General features: G+C 38.2%; 1 protein-coding gene across 6 annotated transcripts in view; it reads left to right on the plus strand.

Annotated features, from left to right (window-relative positions):
* Window positions 1–349: 349 nt before the first annotated feature.
* HNRNPD (heterogeneous nuclear ribonucleoprotein D) overlaps window positions 350–15842 on the plus strand; it is an 18558-nt gene continuing 3065 nt past the window's right edge. For 2 of the 6 annotated variants that reach the window (XR_007151518.1, XM_047855621.1), the window contains exons 1-6: window positions 351–904; window positions 2742–2798; window positions 13282–13450; window positions 14028–14189; window positions 15239–15370; window positions 15830–15842. The exon at window positions 15830–15842 is cut by the window's right edge and continues 87 nt beyond it. Coding sequence is in view for 4 of the 6 variants with exons in the window: in XM_047855621.1 (XP_047711577.1) it covers window positions 672–904; window positions 2742–2798; window positions 13282–13450; window positions 14028–14189; window positions 15239–15370; window positions 15830–15842 (766 nt within the window). In the remaining 2 variants the exon portion in view is untranslated. Of the gene's footprint in view, window positions 905–2741; window positions 2799–13281; window positions 13451–14027; window positions 14190–15238; window positions 15371–15829 lie in introns of all 6 variants that reach the window. The other 4 variants (XR_007151517.1, XM_047855623.1, XM_047855622.1 and 1 more) reach the window with 4 other exon arrangements.

The raw sequence follows: 15842 nt of genomic DNA on the forward strand, positions 1-15842 counted from the left end.
TGGGAAGTGCTGCCACACCCCACCCCGACGCCGCGACTCCGGCTCGCAGCTGGGGGGGGGGGTGGGCCGACTCCAGGAACCCTCGGAAGGGCGGGGGCGAAGGAACGGGCCCCTCTAGCTGCGCCTTCGAAACCGCGTTCCTTGTTCTCGATGGTCCCCGCGCGGCGGTCTTATGGAACGCAACTTCCGGTTCCTTTTAAAGGCCCCAAGCTGTGCGGCGCGGCGCGTGAGGGGAAGGTATAAAAGGGAACGAGAGGGCGGGACCGAAAAGGAAGAGGAAAAAAAGCTAGCGGTAGAGGGGGCGGGGAGGCGCAAAGGGCGCGCTCTCGCGTCACGTGACCGGGACGCGCCGTTCTTCCGTCGGCCATTTTAGGTGGTCCGCGGCGGCGCCATTAAAGCGAGGAGGAGGCAAGAGCGGCCGCCGCTGCTGCTTATTCTTTTTTAGTGCAGCTAGAGAGAGCGGGAGTGCGCGCTGCGCGAGTGTGGGAGGCGAGGGGGGCAGGCCAGGGAGAGGCGCAGGAGCCTTTGCAGCCGCGCGCGCCTTCTCTGTCTTGTTGTGTGCCTCGCGCGGTAGAGCGGGCGCGCGGCAGCGGCGGGGATTACTTTGCTGCTAGTTTCGGTTCGCGGCAGCGGCGGGTGTAGTCTCGGCGGCGGCGGAGGCAGTAAGCACTATGTCGGAGGAGCAGTTCGGCGGGGACGGGGCGGCGGCGGCGGCAACGGCGGCGGTAGGCGGCTCGGCAGGCGAGCAAGAGGGAGCCATGGTGGCGGCGGCGCAGGGGGCAGCGGCGGCGGCGGGAAGTGGAGCCGGGACCGGGGGCGGAACCGCGGCTGGAGGCACCGAAGGGGGCAGCGCCGAGTCGGAAGGGGCGAAGATCGATGCCAGTAAGAACGAGGAGGATGAAGGGTGAGTAAGGGGCGACCCGGGATAGTCAGGCCCAACTAGTCCCCCTCCCCCTCCTTATCCCCCTCCATTAGGCCTCGTTCCCGCTCTCTGCCCGCCCTCCAGCCCTCCGTGCAGTCTTCTTGCACAGTTCTCTTCTTCTCTATGCTGGGTTCCCCGGGGCTTTCGTTTCCTTCTCCCCCTGCCTGCTTATCGCCCCCTCCCCCATCACACACGTTTCCACCTTTAGCCGTCACCATGCTGCTCCCTGGCCCGCCCTCCTTCCCTCCCTCGCCTTGGGTCTCCTCCCACTGACTTAGCCGCCAGGATTTTTTCCCGCCTGTCGAGGGGTACCTTTTTTCTTGCCCCACTGTCCCATTTCTTCCTTGTTTTATAAAGTCCCAACCATAAAGGTAGACTCGGAAGCTTTTATGCCGGGATCTAAGGTTTATTTGGTGCGTCCACTTTAGCATCCCCAGACGATACGATTCGTTTATAAGCGCATGCTTTGGGGAACGTGTAAGCTGCCCACTCAGCTCCTCCCGCCTCGGCTTCAGGCCGAATGTTTTCTTAGTATTTTGGATAAGTTTGGTTTCAGTCTCTTCGATTTTCCACAATACGTTATGGAACTACAGCTTGAGTACATAGGCCCTACTTTTCAGCCTACGGAACATATTGGGCCTGGTGAGATTCCCTGAATCGCTTGTTGGTACGTTGGCTTTTGCTTTATGGGCTTTGGTTAAGTTCCTTGCCGGCGGGGCCTGCACTTGACTGGAGCTCTTTCTAGCTCGGCTAGCTGGCTGCCCTTCCCCCACCCCGCGGAGTTATTCTAACCGCGCACCCTTTTCGCGCCCTCAGCTATTGGATTCCCTAACTGTTCTTTCTGATCGTAACCTTTTCATGTGCAGTTTCCATTTTTTTTTTTTTTTTAACCCCATCCCCGTGGCCAGGATCCTTTTTTGGTCTCTCTTGATTTCTCCTTCCCGCTCTCTTACCCACTGTTAAAGGAGGTCTACCAGCCTTCTTTCATAAAAATGAACTCTTTATTGTGCTGTGGCATGATTTTTTTTTTTGCAGGTTTAAGTACTGACTTGCCTCCCTTCATTCGGAATAAGTTGTATATACTATTTAAAGCTGCATTTGATCTACTAGAGTGCAGCATTTGGGAGCGGAAGCATAATACAGGAGTTAGCAGGAGGGACTAAATCGGGGTTCTTGGTTAGGTTTTCTTACTCCCGTTACCGACCGCTGTTCTTGGGTTAACGCTTCCATTCCTTTTTGTAATGGGTTATGTGTGTCATTCTGTTTGTTTTTTTTTTTTTTTCCTTCACTATAACAAGGAGAACGGTGTGGAAAGTAAAAGCAGTAAGATGTCGTTTTGATCCAGTATTAGAAAACATGATTTCCTTTATTGGGAAAGAACACGAGATTTGGAGGGTGGGAAAGAGAAGCACCTTAGAATGTCGAGTTTAATAATCTCAGCCTAGGCAGACTTGTCAGGCTGATTGTGCTGGCTTTGGGAGAATGGAGGTGGGATGGGAAACTAGCTTTTCTTAGTTAATTTTGAATTGCATATGGTTTAAGAAAGGACTATGTTAAATATTTGGAAACTTAAACCTTTAACATTTTGGTTTTTATTTCTGAATTCTGTTCTTTGGACAGAGGCACCAAAATGATTAATTGTATAACGTGCTGTTTGGGGCAGGCTTTAGCCCTGATTTTTCAAATCACAAAGCAGCTGCCTTTGTAGTTTCCTACTGTTGAACTGAAGTGTAAATGAATTAAAGTTTTTAGCCCTAACAATGTCAAAAACTAAAACTAGAATTTTGATTGGTTGCTGTACCGGTTGTTAATTCCCTAGCCATTCAAACTCCTCCCCACGACACTCTGAAGCAGCGACGGCACAGCGGGAAGAATGGTAAAACTTTTAAATTTTATTTCTGTATTATAAAGGTTTCAGTAGTCATAACATGCAGAGGCTGTGTATTGGTTAGTTGCCCATTGATCCCCAGGAAATTCTAGACATAGTACAGTAGGATATCTTGTGCCTGGGATATAAAACCTTTTTAGGCATCGTGCGTGATCTTTGGGCAAAATTAATGCCATTACATGGTTTTTGGTCTGTGGTAATGCATGTAATTGTGGTTTGGTTAAATAAAACTTAATATAATTAGTAATATTTTTATATTTGAACAAGAAAATATAGTACAGTAATTTTAAATTTGATTTCTTTTTTTAGGACAGATATTTTTGTTGGATGTCTAAGTTTAATGTTAAATGGGAAGGTTACTTGATACAAAATCTTGTGTGTTTAAAATGTCTTGCATGTTCTACTGAAATATTTTGGATATGTGAAAAGTAAAACAATTTTTAAAGTAGCGTGTGTATGTATTGTGCAAAAATTTATCTCCAGCCATATTTGTAAGTAGAACTTGAATAACGATTGGATATGTACTAATCAGAGGCGGGCTGATGTGGCTTTTCACTACATTCAGCTCTTACCAGATTTTTTATTTTCAGTGTGATTTGGTTGGAATGTTAATTACAGTTGGTTGGTTCACATGTAGCTGAAATTGCATGACTTTTTCTTGGAAGGCTGGTAGATTATTGTTGTTTTTATCCCTCGTTTCCCCTAAATGTCCATCTTTCTGCTTTTAGGATTGATTATATTTGAGTTTTCCAGGAGTTTGTATCCACCACCACTGGAGTTTAGAGGACCAGTAATTTGTAGATAGTTGACTTAGAGCTGTACAAACTACATTCTATTTGAAGAATCCAATTGGGATAACATTTAAATTTTACATGAGCTTTACTTACTACTATATTCTCATCTACTGAAATCTGTCCAGTTTTACATTGCAGATAAAGCAGACTGAAATAGGCAAAAGGGAAAAGTAAAAAGACTGGGGTTAGTTTGACATACAAAATAAGATACTTTTGATGAAAATAATCCACTTGGCACTGTGATTGTTCATTTTCACTGTTAATTGTGTCAAATTAAGTAAGATTAAACTGTTACTCTTGACTTTTTTACTCTATTACATATTTTAAATCTTACAATAAGCAGTTGAGTGATTAGAAAGGACCATAAACTTAGGTCTGAGATCATTGTTACGATTCTTGTAAGAATTACTCTTGCCCTGCTACCCAATAATGTAACTTTACAAGTTTTTTGAGCAACCTCTTAAGGAAAAATGGACAATTAAATATTGATAGTGAAAGTTTTAGATTATGACCTTTTAATTTTCTGCAAGTAGGATTTAACAGAGTTTCATTCTAAGTTAAGCAAGTTTACATTTAACAAATAATGTCTTTGTTTTAGAGTTTAGTATTTGACTTTTTAAAGTTACTGCCTGATCAGCCAGCCTCATCCTGTTTCAGATACTATTGTTTTTCTTTTTGGGTTGTGTACTTGCCCACTCACTGTTCCTTTCTGTCTCCCAGTTTGAGGGATATCGTGCAGCAGTTTCATAATAGTCTCAGGAGTGAGGATAAGACTGTCTCTACTAGATAGAAAATCATCTGAATTTAGTTTCTTAAACACATTTGGTTTGCATTAGTTTTTATAATTTTAACTTGAATAAAGTGATTACATTTCAGTCCTAAAAATATTTAAAAAACGAGTTTGTTGTGGACTTAAAGTTTGTTTTTTTAAAGTTTTAATTTTGAGAGAGCATGAGTGGGGGGATGAGCAGAGAGGGGGAGAGAGAATCCCTAGCAGGCTCTGAGCAGGCTCTGTCCTGTCAGCGTGGAGCCCCACGTGGGGCTTGATCCCACAGTGAGACCATGACCTGAGCCAAAATCAAGAGTCATACATTTAACTAAGCCACCCAGATACCCCAAAGATTTTTTTTTTAATGTTGAGTATAAGAATAAACAGTTGTTCTTAGGAGGGCATGCCTGTTACACTTCTTGTGGATGTTTCCACACTTAAGACCTTTAGAGTAATTATTTCTGTAATAAAATGGTTTTCTCAGTTCACCTTATTTTTATCTTTCCAACTCAACATTCCTAGTTTTTACTTTTAAGCAGTTGCACTGGAATTTCCCATTTTGGTGTGGGCTCATGTTCTTTACTGGGCTTCAGTTCTTTTAGAGTAGGTAACAAAATTTTGTGTTGGTCAAAATATACACGTCATATAGTAAGCTACTGGAGGAGAGTTTAAGTTTCAAGATCAGTGGGAAACTATAATACTGTGTTAGCTTTCAGACAGTTTTATAAGGTAGGTACATTGACTTGCCCGCATTGGACTGGACAGAAAGCAAAAATAGTTCCATTCGGTTATCAGCCAAAATACAGCAGTACTTTTCTAATAACAGGGCAGTAGATCTAGTCCTATAACCATTAGCATATAAACTAAAGTGTGATTTTTTTGTTTGGGAATTTTGTGAATTTTACTGTCGGTTGACTGCTGTCTGATTTTTAAGAAATGGTCATACATGTTTTTGTTTTAAATATTTGAGATTATTATCTATACCCTATTGCTTTTGGGGCATTCTGAACGTTGCTTTCTAAAACACTTTTAGAGCAATCTCATACCTAATTTACTGGCCTTTAATTCAGTCAATTTGGGTTTACTGTAAAAGTTGAGACCCTGAGTATATGGTCTGAATTTTAGTGTTCTTTGTGACCTTTGATAAGTTTCTAGTGTTAAAATTGCAGAAATTAATGCTCCCGAGTCTCAAGATGGTGAACATATAAAGGAGGAGTATTAAATTCTTTTCATTTCAAAATCTTTAATATGGAAAATACTAAAAATCCACTGACCTTTAGGGTTTGGAATTAGAGAAAATCATTGAGGCTTTTCAGTGCTGCCTTTTGAGATAAATACTTGGCCTTAGGCCTGCGTTTTTCCCTCAAATCATGTGATCTCTTCTATAAGTATATTTACTGTGTATTTTTTTTTTTTTTTTTTTTTTTTTTTACTGTTTTCTGTTTGAGAGTGAGTGAAAGAGCGTGTGAGTGGAGGAAGGGCAGAGAATCCCAAGCAGGCCCCCATCTCACGATGTCGCAACCGCGAGCTCATGACCTGAGCCGCTGTCGAGTGGACGCTCAACCGACTAAGCCACCCAGGCGCCCCTTTACTGTGTATTTTTAATATTGTCTGGCTCTTCTGTTCCCTGTAAGGCTGCTCTAATATAAGAAAGTTTTGAATCCACTACTGGGATTTGTGGTTTATGGCCAATATGGAGAGTTAGTTTTAGTCTTCAGGTGATAATGTGTTATGCTTGAAAGCATTTTAAAAGGAGTAGAATAATAACTTTTTTCCTATTCCACTCAAAGCTGTGCACTTCAAGTGTGTGTGCAGATTGACAAATGGAATGAAATATAACTCTGTTAGTCCAAGTTTTATTTGACTTTAGTTCTGCTTCAACATTTTAGTAGATAGGGCACTGAACTGGATGCTGGAAGCGTGGGATCTTTTTCTGTTACTTCACTTCAAACAGTGTGGTTTCAGGTAATATAACCTGTTTGTTACTTGGTTTGCTGATCTATGTGTTGGAAACAATGCTCATCACAGGAAGATTGACCACATAGCCTGCTTTCATAGCTTGTGTGTGTTTATCCGGTGCCTTAATAGTTGATACTGCCAGTGATTTACTCCTGTGGAGTAAAGGTAAGCATGTTTTAGTTTCTGGAGTATTAAATTGTATTATTGGAGCTAGATATTCAAGACTATTTGGGGGTGGGGAGACTTTATTACTGGTAGTGTTTGGCCAATAATCAAGGTGATAGTTAAGTATTGGTCATGTCTTATAAACTCCTGCTTATCTGGATTTGAAATACCACACAGTTCAAGCTAGGAAATTCTCCCTCTCCCCCTTTAGTCTTGTAAGAAACACAGATGAAAAATTACTAGCAAATATACTCAAAAAGCAACCAATAGGCATTGTCATGGAAGCAATCTTCTATAATTTTTCTTTTCTACTGTTAAAAAGTAATGTGATTTTAAAGCATTGCAAGAGTCTTAAAATTTCATCAAGAAAGGCAAAAATCATTTTCTGAGTTCAGTGTTGATGTCTAAATTGATTTCCAATGGAAAACTACAGAATTGTGAATGTGTAGTAATCTCAGTTAACCAGAACTTTAACCTCTAGGTTAAGGAAACCCCATTCCTTAACCTTCAGGTAGATGGGAGTTTACCTTTTAAAGCTGATCGAGAGATTATTTTAAAAGCAAAATTACAGGAAGTCATTCTTTCCTTGGAATGAAAGGAAAAAGGGGAGATTTTTGGGTTGAACATTTAAAAACTGTCATTTTATTAGTTATGTTTTCAACTTAATTATCTTTTTTAGTCATATAAGTTCATGCTAAAGGATGAAGTAGCACTGAGACTTCATATACTAGGCTAGAGGAGTTAATCTTTACTGACTTATTAAAAGTTTGTCAGTCTGTTTCCAAAGGTATTTTTTATACAGATTGTAAAATGATTACCCTACAATATGGTGTCATCTGGTTGTAAAAAGTTACCCCTGCCCCCTGTTATAGGTAACTAGTTACTTAACTTTAAATGTATACTTTCTAAGGAAAAATACTGATTTTACTCATGTTGGTGGGATTTCATTATATTTTGTCATTTTAGGATTTTAAATGAATAATTTTAATGATAACACACTAGAAAATATAAATAAGAATTGGTGGCTTACTTGAGTAATATTCTGAAAGGTGACAGTGATTGGCCAGTCATGTTATGTACTTGACATTTCTGTTGTGTTTTTTAAACTGTCAGAACTTGTTATGAAACCACATACAGGAGTTGTTAGGAAGTGTTTGAAAATTACAGAATATTTTTTTTGACCCTATTTCAAAATTGGGAGTGTAATGGTGTTTATCATTTTACCTTGAAAAAGGTGTTTCAACTTCTTAGAAGAAGGACTTTAAATAAAGTAACTATTGACTTTGGAGTGTTAAACCTAGTGATCTCAGTACAGAGAATGTTTTTTGGGGTGTGAAAAACAGTATTAAATCAATATTTCTATCAGCCCTGTTGCATATGTATTACCTCTTTTATAATTTGAAATTAATTCCTTACTAAACTTGGTGTTTATGTGGAGTACAGACAAGTCCTCAAGATGATTTTTTAACTACATTTTGAGTTTTTTAGACAATCTAATTTCTAGTCTGTATTTTTTACATGGGATATTTAAACATCTCTGGATTACTTTAAGTATTTAATATTGAAAATAATCTTAGGATCCATTTATATGAAACCTCATTCTGGCCTTTTCCTGTTAATGTTGGCAACTTCATATAGCTCATGCAGATTTAAAAAAATTAAGCCTGTGAGTAAATGAAAACATTGCTTTATTAAGTTACTTTAAATTGTGCTCTGCCCCTTTTAAATAACAACTTTATATTGAATACTTGGGATGTTTCAGACAAACGTTCTGTGCCCTTGAAGTGTACTTGCTCGTTTATTAATACTATTTTTTCCTTTTGTAGTTTGTTTTGTTTTGTTTTAATGTTTATATTTTTGAGAGAGAGCATGAGTGGGGGAGGGCAGAGAGAGAGGGAGACACAGAATCCAAAAGTAGGCTCCAGGCTCTGAGCTGTCAGCACAGAGCCTGACGTGGGGCTCAAACTCACAAACTGAGATTCCTGAGCCAAAGTTGGATGTTTAACCAACTGAGCCACCCAGGTGCCCCAATGCTATTTTTCTTTTTAAGTAAGCTCTACACGCGACATGGAGCTTGAACTCATAACCCTGAGGTCAAGATTGATTGGCATGCTGTGTGGACTGAGCCATTCAGGTGCCCCTGTACTTGTTCATTTTATCCTTATTGAAGATTCATGAAATAAACTTTTAGTCCTCTCATTTACAGATGTGGAAACAATCATGGGTATTTGTTTTCCTGAGGGTCATACATACATTTAGTAAGTGGTGGGGGTAGTATATAAACTCAGGGGGTTTGGCTTACTACCTCTAAATTTACTTACTCTAGAAGAGGATGTCCCGCTAAGCAATCTTAAATTCCTAAATGACATTGCATAGCATTTGGAGAGTCATCTGCACTGAGTTGTATAACTTTATGTCTGTTATTTAATATTATAATATGGTGTAATATCAGTATCTGTAAAAAGCAAGCTTTCAGTTGTTGAGTTGGTGTTTTTTTTATATTTATTTACTTGTTTACTTATTATTTAAAGTTTATTTTGAGAGAGGAAGTATGAGGGAGAGGGAGAGAGAATCTCAAGCAGGCTGTCTGCTGTCAGCTCAGAGCCCAGCTCAGAGCTCAGCCTGGCTCAGTCTTAACAAACCATGAAATCATGACCTGAGCGGAAATTGAGAGCTGGACGCTTGACTGATTGAGTAACCCAGGTGCCTCATTGAGTAGGTGTTTTAAATTGAATACCGTATTGCCTTTTGGGCGCTCAGTAATTTATAGATAGGAATACAAAATTAAACAATGAGTTAACATTCTGTAGATGAAGACCTGTTTTAATTAGGATTGTCAATTCACTTACAACTAAGGATCAAATTTTAAACTTGTAGGATTAGGGGCCCATTTTTGTTGCTATTTGAACAAGTCTTGTGACGTTTTAACTTGGCTGTTTAGGATTTTTCTGAAGTTCGGTCAATCTCATTTTAAGTGTTTGCACAGCTCTGTAGGAGTGACAGTAACCTGAAACTTAGTCTTGAACCAAGGCAGCAGAGATAATCTGGACTAACAGTAGGTGTGCTTTAAGCAAAATACAGAAAAGTAAAAGAATTTAAATTGTATCTTCTGCCATCTCATAATTTGAGGGAGAGCTTGTCAGAATGCTAGTGTTCTGAGAGGCTAAAATAATTTCCATTTATCCAAAATTAAGATAATAGGCTCTTTCTTACTGTACTATTCTGGTGTGCCTATGAATGTGCTATATTTAACATGGAATGCATCTGGAACAGTTTGTGTTCATTGTAGTGTATTTACCTGTCTGGTTATCAGTTGTGCAGCAGCCTTCCTTGTTAGAATAGGGGAAAAAAAAGTGCTTTGGGCTGCCAAAATGGTAATGCATTTGTCTCAAAGAAGAGTCTCGTAGGCTCAGAGACTGTTTACTTTTTTTACCTTACACAAAATTCGCAAAGTTCAAGTGCTGGCTACCTAGCCACCCTACAAAGTGGTGGTGGGGGCGGATTTAACAGCAACAGGTGATTAATCTGGCAAAAATGAATAATAGAACTTGTTAAAAGAAGTAAGAAATGAGATGCACTTAGTGTATTAATTGTTCTCTCATTTCAGAAGAGCCTTTGGGCATGCTAACAGCTTAATATGAATTAGTGGTGACTGACCCATACAGTGTTAAATCATGATTACTGTATTTAAGAAGGCAGAAATGTGTGTTGTAGAAAAAATACTCATCCCAAATAATGTAGAAATTGGAAGGCAGGCAGTGTTTTAAAGAAGGTGGAATATTTGGCTCATTCTCTAAAGGTGCTGGATAGCTGAAGTTTTACTGTGTGTTTCATTGTAGTTTTTGGGGAAATAATCCTCCTATGGAATATGTTTAAATTATAGTTAGCCAAAAATTTTGGGATTTGATTGTTGAGGAAAAACAACATCTTCAAGTGGCCTTTTAGCTTTAAGGTAGACACATTGAACAGCCCGAACTAACAATTGTATTAAAGGTGAGAAGTTTCTTTAGAGAGTTCTTTATTGGGCCAGTTGATGGGTTAGGGTGCTTATCTATTTAAGAAAACTGACTTCCTATGCTGTGAAAAACATTTGGGGCTTGTGAATAGTAATGGAACATGCCTCAGTCTCATTCATAGGGTTATAATTTATTTTTTTGTAATTTTCTGTTTTTTTAATAATTTTCTTTGTTTTTTCCTCAGTATGAGTTGGGGAGAGTGACAGAGGGGAAGAGAGACAGAATCTTAAACAGGCTTCATGCTTCGCACTAAGCCCGACTTGGGGCTCTGTCCCATGAACCTGGGATCATGACCTGAGCGAAATCAAGAATTGGACATTTAACTAAGCCACTCAGGCACCCCTTAAATAATTTTATTTTTTTTATAATTTTTTAAATTTGTTTTTTTAACGTATGTTTATTTATTTTGAGAGAGAGCATGCATAAGCATGCAAGCAGAGGAGGCACAGAAAACGAGAATCCCAAGCAGGCTCCGTGCCAACAGCACAGAACCCAACTTGGGGGTTGATCTCACCATGAGATCTTGACCTGAGCTGGAATCAAGAGTCTGATGCTTAACCAACTGAGCCACCCAGGCGCCCCTTAAATAGTTTTAGATCAAGAACACTTATGTAAACTTTGCCTTGGAAATTAAAGTCAAACTTAGTTCTGCTTAATATCAGAGGAACAGATGAGACAATATTCATGCCTTTCAACTTTAGCTTTTTATTTGTTTTATTTTATTTTTTAACATTTATTATGAGAGAGAGTACTTGAGCATGAGTGGGACAGGGGCAGAGCCAGAGGGAGAGAGAATCCCAAGCAGACAGGGGGCCCTATCACTTGAGATCCTGACCTGAGCCGAAATTAAGAGTTGGGTGCTTAACTGTCTGAGCCACCCAGGCACCCCTCAACTTTAGTTTTTTTAAAAAAGGCTTTTGTTATTTATTCTCTTCAGGCTGAAATAATCTCAAATTGTTAAATTATTGATGGAAAATTTTTTAATCCCAGAAGGTGGTAATTCATTAGTTAAATTTCAAATTGAAGTTGTTTCTGTTCTAGAATTGCCATTGATACCTGAGCAAGAGGTCATTGCATTATAGTTTGTTATTTCTCATTTATAAAAATATATCAGTGTCCCTACCTTGAAAGGATAAATGTTGCTAATGAACTTTCATCTCTGAAGGAAGTGCTCTGGTTCTTTAGGTTAAAATTAAAAGTAAAGTGTTTAAGGCATAAATTTAAGTGACAAGGATTGGATTTTAAAAGATGCATTATTTTAATGAAAGAAAATGTATTGAGAAAACTTTTTTCCCGTGAAATTTGCAATAATTAAAAATTATCTGTATATTATGGGTGTTTTCTTATGTTCATTTGATTATAAATATAAAAAGGGTTAATAAAGGTTACTTCAAGCATGAAGATTTTATTAAAGGAAGTCCTAAAAGTTAAGCATATAAATGACCCAGCTTCGCATTATAATACATGTACTAGTTTGAAAACTTAATCTGAAATGGGAAACAAAGTATATACTTAGTCTTCTTGTGCACTGAAAGTTAAACATTGTTGTAAGAAGTTAAAAACAAGTCTATGGTGAGAAAGTAAGATCAGTAACACCTCAGTTAATCTGGCATCTTTAGGGGAGAAGCTGAACAAGATCTCCTTCCAGGGACACAATTGGCCTCTTGTTGCAGGAATTGGCTTTAGTGGCAATGTCCTAAATGCCCACAAGATGGAGATGTTTCCTGCTTTAATTTCTACCTGGAGCCAAAAGTTAGTATCACTTCCCTATCCTCACCCCAATTACAAAGATGAGAAATTGTTGAGCAAGCATGATTTTATTCCCTTAAAAGTTTTAGCCTTCACATAACAAATTCTGACAGTTTACCCTTAAAAAATCTCCAGTCCTGTCTCTTTAAAGGGTAGGTGGTATGTGTAAGCTCTTTGGGGCGGGCTAGGGGGTGGCAAAGGGGGCAGATGTCAAAGGAATCAGAGCTGCCAAGTCTGAGCATTATGGCATTTTGCTGTAATAAAAATAATACTTCACCTGAGAAAAATTTTTTTGAGTATGTATTTTTGGTCTTAAAGTGTTTTGGTGGTTTCCACTTACCACCTGTCACTTTTAGCATCTTCAAGGTTTAAATATTTTATTGCTGGTTAACTGAGGTTCTACTGTAAATAAATCATATAAGTTAATTAGTGGATTGTGCTTCAGTGGGTAATTCTTGTTCACTAAATTGTTCACGTTATTTTTGTCTTTATTAAAGACTCTTAGCAATCCAAAAACTTAAAACCTAATTGTGAGACTTAGAATTTTCCATTTTATGTGCTAAGAGTTTTGTTAATGAGAGAATTACTGTTAAATAGAAAGGAGCTTCAGCATAGAAATATGCTGGTTGCTGTGATCAGTGGGGACTACGTAGCCTTTTTACAAGTTTAATGATTGGAAGGGAAATTTGAAGCTAAAATTCTGTGTTTTGCTTTTACCAATACTTAACCTGTAATTTAAGGAAGACTTAGATGTACAGCATTTTTACTTTGGGATTACATTTATCTTTTTGGCAAGTCAAAAGAATTGGCTGCTTGCTCACTATTTTTGTAATTAGGTAGATAGCAGCAGTAATAAGCAAAACCTAACAACTGGAAGGGGTGTTCTTGATACATGATTATGTAGGAAGGACATTATTTAATACACTGCCCAATAAATTGGTGCAGTTTGGGAAAGGTATTACTGTTGTGGAAAAGTTTATTTGTTTTTAGCATTTTAATACTACTTTTTGTCTTTACAGGAAAATGTTTATAGGAGGCCTTAGCTGGGACACTACAAAGAAAGATCTGAAGGACTACTTCTCCAAATTTGGTGAAGTTGTAGACTGCACTCTGAAGTTAGATCCTATCACAGGGCGATCAAGGGGTTTTGGCTTTGTGCTATTTAAAGAGTCGGAGAGTGTAGATAAGGTAGTGTGTTATGTGTTCTGATCAGTTAATAATATATAAGATGTGGATAGTTTGATAACACTAATTCGCCCATTTGTGATTTCCCCTTTTGCAATATATGAAGCTAGAGCTATAGTTCTTAACCAATATATTTTATGAAGAGTCCTCTTTAATTGTTTACTGAATACCTTCTGTATGCCAGGCTCTACTAAATTGAAAAAATTAACTTTAAGAATACTGAGACTTAAAGACACCTAATTAAAGGGATGATCTGTGACAAGTTCACAAAAGTATAGATTTTGAAATTTCTTGGGCTAAGGGGAAATAGCAATCACGTTGATGTTGCTGACAGTTAATGGAGAGTTGGTTTTCTAGTAATTAAATGTTTCCCCTCCTCCCCATTCTTAACTGGCATTTAGGTTTGAATAGTTCTATATTAGCTGATGTCACATCACCACAGTTTGACTTCTTTAATCATAAGCAAGTCAACATATACCTGGCATTAGCTATATTTATTTAACTATAATTATTAAGTTAAGTTAATAATCTGAACTTAAATTAAGGTACATACTTAAAATGAAAAACTTCAATTTCCTAGGTCATGGATCAGAAAGAACATAAATTGAATGGGAAGGTGATTGATCCTAAAAGGGCCAAAGCCATGAAAACAAAAGAGCCTGTTAAAAAAATTTTTGTTGGTGGCCTTTCTCCAGATACACCTGAAGAGAAAATAAGGGAGTACTTTGGTGGTTTTGGTGAGGTATGTGATCATGTTTTGACCCAATTTTTTTCAAAATTAATGTGAATATAATTGTCACATTATATTTTCAAAGTTGTTTTGAAGTTTGGGCTGATTATGTGATTTGTTTTGAAAGCAGGATATTGTAAATACTTCCATTAGCACATCTTTGAAGGTTAGATGATTGTATTTTTTTCATATATTGAAGGTACAGAGTACGCAAAGATGTAACAGACGTTCTTACCTTGAGGAACTTACCGGATTAGAAGAAATAAAAATATAAACATGAGGAAGAAATCCAGGTTGGATTACCTGAGATAATAGAAGGAAATGGTTCAGTTGAAACTAGGAAAGAAATGAATTCTTAAGAGTAAGGTGTAGTGCCTTCTCAATTTAAAAACGTACATGTGCAATTTTTATGAGTCTAATTACAGACTTCGAGAAACTGAAGTTCCTTTTGTGAAGTAATGGGTTAAAGCTAAGATGAGAAGTTTGTGGCCTTGCCTGCCAGATACAGCCTGCAGACACTTCTTTTGCTTGATTTTAAACAGAAGATGTTTTGTTAATATTTAGGTTGAGATATTTCCCACAAATACCTGGATATGTAGCATTTCTTACATATTTGCAAGAGCAAGCAACATTGGAATTGCCTTCTTATATGGGCAGCAGCCATCTAAGATGAGAGTAGTAGCCTCCCCCTTTGGTTAGTCATATGTGGTCCTCACCACTTCCCATTTTCTCCCAAATGCGGTCATCTTTTATTCTGTTTTTCTTAAAATTGACTGTTGCCTTCTGTTCTTGGTTGGCATTTGAATATGTGACCCTTGAATGAGGTAGCAAATGTCAGTATCCTGGGAAGCTTATTTTTATAAATAGATTTGAAGACTTAGGTGGACTGGATATTTTTATTGGAAGAATTCTTTCAAAAGATTAGAATAAACAGGGAGAGAGACTGCAGAATAGAATTTGAGGGCCAAACATGTTTTTTTGTGCATTTTTCCCCACTAAACTTGTGCTTTTATTGTCAGTCACATGCAAACTAAGGTATTAAAACTTATTTTTGATCTCAGGTGGAATCCATAGAGCTCCCTATGGACAACAAGACCAATAAGAGGCGTGGATTCTGCTTTATTACCTTTAAGGAAGAGGAACCAGTGAAGAAGATAATGGAAAAGAAATACCACAATGTTGGTCTTAGTAAAGTAAGTTAAGCATCCATTTACTTGTAGAGAATACTAGCTTTTATAGAGGGTTTCATCATCTAGCTTTCTGAAAGGCTTCAGTTTGCATGCTTGTGCTTTAAAGATGTCTCATGGGCTTCTTACTTATCAAAGTCATTGATCACTATTTTTTTGCTTTCAGTGGGAAGCAGTAGGAAAACATTTGTTTTTAAGTGTATTTTTGTCTAGGCTTTACCAAAAGATGCTGTTTGAGGGCCCAACGAGTAGAATGTAGCAACCTATATTAAGCAAATAACTTCTTGGATGTCATTAGAGGAGATTATTTCTTTAAAAGTACTGATGATTGGTTTGATAAACTGACTTTGAGGAAAATATCAAATTAGTCAACTCTGTATTTTGGACAGTATTGGCTCTCCTGGTTATTATACATTTTGGTGTATCTTTGTGAGTCCGTATAATAACATACATTTTCTTTTTTAGTGTGAAATAAAAG

The sequence above is a fragment of the Prionailurus viverrinus genome, chromosome B1, assembly GCF_022837055.1.
Source record: "Prionailurus viverrinus isolate Anna chromosome B1, UM_Priviv_1.0, whole genome shotgun sequence".
Lineage (NCBI taxonomy): Eukaryota > Metazoa > Chordata > Mammalia > Carnivora > Felidae > Prionailurus > Prionailurus viverrinus.